The sequence below is a fragment of the Cryptomeria japonica genome, chromosome 3 (assembly GCF_030272615.1).
Source record: "Cryptomeria japonica chromosome 3, Sugi_1.0, whole genome shotgun sequence".
Lineage (NCBI taxonomy): Eukaryota > Viridiplantae > Streptophyta > Pinopsida > Cupressales > Cupressaceae > Cryptomeria > Cryptomeria japonica.
This window is the reverse complement of record NC_081407.1, coordinates 200,047,463-200,052,252: the sequence shown is the minus strand read 5'-3', so window position 1 is coordinate 200,052,252 and position 4,790 is coordinate 200,047,463. Positions and strand designations below refer to the sequence as shown.

At 33.0% G+C, this 4,790-nt stretch overlaps 1 protein-coding gene across 2 annotated transcripts; it reads left to right on the top strand.

Annotated features, from left to right (window-relative positions):
• Nucleotides 1-566: 566 nt before the first annotated feature.
• Nucleotides 567-4,535, top strand: LOC131034258 (wax ester synthase/diacylglycerol acyltransferase 7). Of its 2 annotated transcripts, none has more exons than XM_057965690.2 (7): nt 567-935; nt 2,081-2,638; nt 2,772-2,841; nt 2,935-3,047; nt 3,587-3,784; nt 3,967-4,104; nt 4,203-4,535. In XM_057965690.2, the coding sequence occupies exons 1-7, from the start codon at nt 633-635 to the stop codon at nt 4,365-4,367; spliced, it is 1,545 nt and encodes a 514-aa protein (XP_057821673.2). In that variant the 5' UTR covers nt 567-632; the 3' UTR covers nt 4,368-4,535. The 2 variants fall into 2 exon arrangements, with proteins under 2 accessions (XP_057821673.2, XP_057821672.2); XM_057965689.2 differs by having other exon boundaries at nt 2,929-3,047; nt 4,203-4,534.
• Nucleotides 4,536-4,790: the final 255 nt, after the last annotated feature.

The window sequence follows — 4,790 nt, the reverse complement described above, 5'->3', positions numbered from 1 at the left end:
AGTATTTTAAAATAGATTTATGATTTCAGTATAATAGACACTTCAAATTAATATTTATTCATATCTTTTACATATATTCTTCTGAAAATAGATATACTCAATCAAAAAATGGAATTGATAAAACAAATCATCCTATAAATATAAACATGCAATGGTTCGAAGTAACTTGAATCAATAGTCTCAACTCTAACATCTAAAATAATAGTGCCCATAGAGGAGCATTCAATAACGTTTGAATGCAAACATTTCTTCACCTATGTTTGAGGAGCTCTGCCTTCTTCCACACTCAACTAGTTTAATGCTAAGGTCCACAATTCCCAAAGATCTCAACCGCTTTAAGAGGGAAAGAGTTTTAAAGACAAATTGGTTGCTCATGGAGGCATCCCACCTTCTTTATTACCCTCCTTGACCAGGGAAATATAGTATCGCAGCAGGAATAACTGCCACCAAAACCCTTTTGGCATAATTATTTACCACGTAACTATTCTTACCCATCTCTGATGCCCTCACTAGTATATCTGTTCTTGTCTACCTCGTCCATTTTTAATTTCACAGCGCAATAGCATTTAAGTTTACAAAGGAGAATCTGTAGCGTTGTTTTGACAAGAAGGAAAACGTCAAAGAGTAACTTAATGGCAGAAGGCCAGCTTGTTTCTAAGCAAAATGCCCATGATCATGATGATGGTGATGGTTTTGAAGAGGCCAAGATAAAACTGGGAAAGATTGTGATGAAGAAAACAGATGATGTAAGCAAAATGGTCAATATATCCAAGCATGAAGAACCTCTCAGTCCAGCGGCATGCGTCATTTCGGATCCATTGTTAGATGGTTATATCTTCACCATTGTGGGATTCGAGAAAGAAATCGACGTCGAATCATTGAAAGTTTTACTGCAAAAAAATCTGGCGGAGCACCAAAGATTTTCAAGCGTTTCTGTTAGCATTCTCTTCCTTATCTCTCTTGTTTTTTATGTTTTTTTTTTTATGAATAGATTTCTTTTATTAATTTAAAATATTAAAGTATATATTCACAAAAAAAAGGTCAGGGGATACAAGATCAGCCTGTCAGAGTCACATGTTCCGCGGTTGGAAGCAAAAAAAAAAAAAAAACATTCTTTTATTTTTATGAACCTTTATGTAAGGATGAAATGAATGTCTTCTTTAGATCTATGTTTTCGGTCTCTTAGATGTTCTTTTGAGGGCGTCTCTTGCTGACTTGACATTGTCTACTCCATAAGGTAAGAACTAAATTTGAAAGAGTTTAAACAATGTGTTGGTTAGGGATTTTATTCTGAAGGAAACAAAAATTGTAGTCCGAAAGAATTTAGTAGTCACTCATGTTTCAATAATCGTATTTTTTTTTTATATCTAGTTTTTTAACTATTTATCTTTTGAAAAAATCAATGTATGAAAGTTCACTAGACTATTTCACATGTATCAATTGTTGTCTACATGTGCACACTATATTTAGAATTTGAATATTTAAATAGAGGAGTTGTGCAATTTTCTGGTAATCATAATGCAGAGTTACTGGAGCATTTGTGTATGGGTATTAGTCAAAACATTTATTAGAAGAATATTTATCAAATCAATTAGTTAAAAATATGGTGGTTGTAACACAATGTTATTGGGACATCTATGAATAGATATTAGAGATCACTTATAAATAACAACTTTTCGACATTCATACAAGTAACAAAGATTCTTATATTTCTTGTAACAAACCAGAAGTGAAACAATAACATTAAATTCTTAAATTACATAGAAAGAAACACAAAAAATTCATTTAAATCTATCATAAAAACTTAGAATGTACAAAATTGCATCCAGAGCAAAATTACTTTATCAACTTACAAATAGTATATTTTAATTAGAAAATTTGTATATATGAATATATGTTAAAAAAGTCTAAAACATGTCTTGTGCAGATTGCATTATGGATTTTGACCAGGAAATACTCATTTAATCTCATTCAATGTGACCTAGCTAGATGTACGTCTGCATATTATTGATACGGTTATGTTCCTGTCTGCTTTGAAGTTAATGTTCAATGATTACTTGAAATGAACCGTGGAATGCAGGAGAAGGACAAGCACAACAATCTGAAATGGTGTGCAAGAGAGGTGGTGATAGAGGATCACGTGATTGTTCCATCCTTAAGTGTCTCCACTGTAAAAGATCTCAACTTTGTAAACGAGTATACAACCTCTCTAATGACTGCTCCTCCACTTGACCCATGCAGACCTCTGTGGGAAGTCCATGTGTTAAATGTTTCTTCTGGAGATGTAGCAGCCAGCCTTGTATTCAGAATCCATCATTCATTAGGAGATTGTATCTCTATGCTTTCCCTCTTAATAAATTCCACAACCAAAGCTCCAAATCCTAACGTGTCACACACCATCCTACAACATAAACCATCTTACCAGAGATCCACAGGCTTTCTCCAAATTGTTTACAATGTCATTGCAGGGCTTTGGCTCACATTTCTATGTGTGTACGACTATATGATCGTTCTGCTATGGAACGGGGACCAGAATTTATTGAAAGAAGCGAGCAGAGCAAAAATTAGTTCAAAGCGTCTGGCTCATGTTACTCTCAACATTGAAGATATTTGCTTGGTCAAAAAGGCCGTTAATGGGGTGGGTGAAAATTTCTCTCTACTTTTTGTTCAGAATCAATCAGAGGCCAGTTCAATGTGTTCTTGATCATATTGTCCTGGCATTTATGATAGCAGAAAGATTTTAATTAGTCTTACAGAAAATTTAATGGCAGACATTGAACGACGTGATCATGGGAGCTCTTTCAGCCGGATTTGTTCGTTATATGAGCAGGCGACAATATAGTACGTGTAATAACAGTTTACTCCGCTTTAAAATCTATTTGACAATCTAACACTATTTATCTAATACTCAGGCTAAACATGTCTCAGTGGCAGAGAAAATGACAAGAAGTAGCGATCAAAAAGCAAGTGCAGACCAGCATCTTCCGTTAAACATAAGTCTTCGAGCAATGGTTGCAGTGAATATGAGGGAGACTCCCGTGCTCAAAGTATAATCCTCTCTTGGTTCAATAGCAAGCTTATTTAGGGATTTTTTTTTGTAGTTTTCGGAGTATTAGATCATAAAATTTGATTTGATCTATTATTAGGATGAGTAGTTTAAAAAGAGAATCATAGAGTATGATTGGAAATTTTGATGAAAAAATTAATAACATAATCAAATTTAGAAATTATCAAACAATTTATCATAATTCTTAGTTGTTGTTTTTGGATTAGATTGTGTTTGTTTATTTGCATCAACTTTTCCAATCAAATTCTGTGATCCATCATCAGGATGATAGAAAAGCTCTATTATTCTTTATACTATTCGAACTTTTCAAAGAGTGTACTCCGAAACATTGATGCAAATAAATAAACACAATCTAATCGAGAAGCAATAACAAGAACTAATATAGATTGTAGAAAACTAATATCTTTAATTTATTATATACTATAAAAATTTCATACATTTAATTTTGTTTCGTTTTTCCTTTTTATAATAATCTTCGTATAAAACTTTCGTTTAATATCAATATTCAAATATGGGCAGGATCTGGATAGGAACATGAAAACCCCATCAAAATCTATGTGGGGTAATAAACTAGGTTTCTGGATGATTCCTTTTCCGACGTTCCACTATGGAGATCCCCTTCAATACTGCCGTGTTACAAAAATGATGTCCAGGCTGAAGAAGTTATCTTTCGAGGCCTCACTGATATACGCCATAACCAAACACATGCCAACTAAGGTGATAATCCTTACGTTCAAATCAACAGTTTCTTTTCTATATACTTATTATGGCTTAATGACATGTCTGTCCATGCTCTTTAAGGGGCCAATAATTTTGAGGAGGACTACAAATATTTCTCATTTCTAATTGATTTATAATTTTTCATTGGAGAACTACAAATATTTTCAATAACATTGCAGTTGGTGGCGTACATTTGCACTAAATTAGCTGAGAGCACTACATTGGGCATATCCAATGTGATGGGACCCGTGGAACAGATCCAATACGGTGATAACCCCATCACGCACATTATTCCTACGGCTCACCTTAACTATCATGTCGGTATTGTCATTCTCTGTTACAAATTGTTCATTCACAAATGATTTTGAAGAGTTATATACAACATTTAAAAGAGATTGTTCTCATCTTTATGCAGTCGATTGTGATGCATTTCATAAGCTATGCTGGAAAAGGGAAGCTGGTTGCGTTAGTACCGGAAGATGTAATTGGAGATCCACAGCAGCTTTGTGAGGATTGTGCAGGCGCCCTGCGAGTGATGAAAGAAGCAGCAACTAAATCAACTCCACTAAATTTATCTTGAATGGAGCTCTTGGTGTTCACCACCTTTGATAGGAGACTAGTAGGTCAATAAATATATAGATGGTAATTTTTTAGAGATATGAACTGAGAATGATTTTAAGTTGTTATTATATTATTATATTAATAAAGATATAGGTAGTATTTTAGGGAGAATGTTTAAGGCTTAGTAGTTAATAGTATTTGCCATAGTTTTATATATTAGTAGAATATGTTTTGTAATATTAATTTTAATTTAATTATTTATTTAATATCTATAAAAGAAAGTTTAGCAGTTGAGCATATATTGATAATATTTCATTAGTTTGATGTATCAATAGAATAATAGAATATATTTATAGTATTGCTTGAATATTAACTTTCACTAAATTATTTCTTTTGAACCTATTTAATGACTCGTTAAGCAATATCAAATCAATTAGCATGG

Coding starts and splice junctions, on each gene's coding strand:
- LOC131034258 (XM_057965689.2), top strand. CDS start 633: ATGGCAGAAGGCCAGCTTGTTTCTAAGCAAAATGCCCATGATCATGAT. Junction 2,639..2,771: donor TCAAAAAGGCCGTTAATGGG/GTGGGTGAAAAT, acceptor ATTTAATGGCAG/ACATTGAACGACGTGATCAT. Junction 4,105..4,202: donor CGGCTCACCTTAACTATCAT/GTCGGTATTGTC, acceptor ATCTTTATGCAG/TCGATTGTGATGCATTTCAT.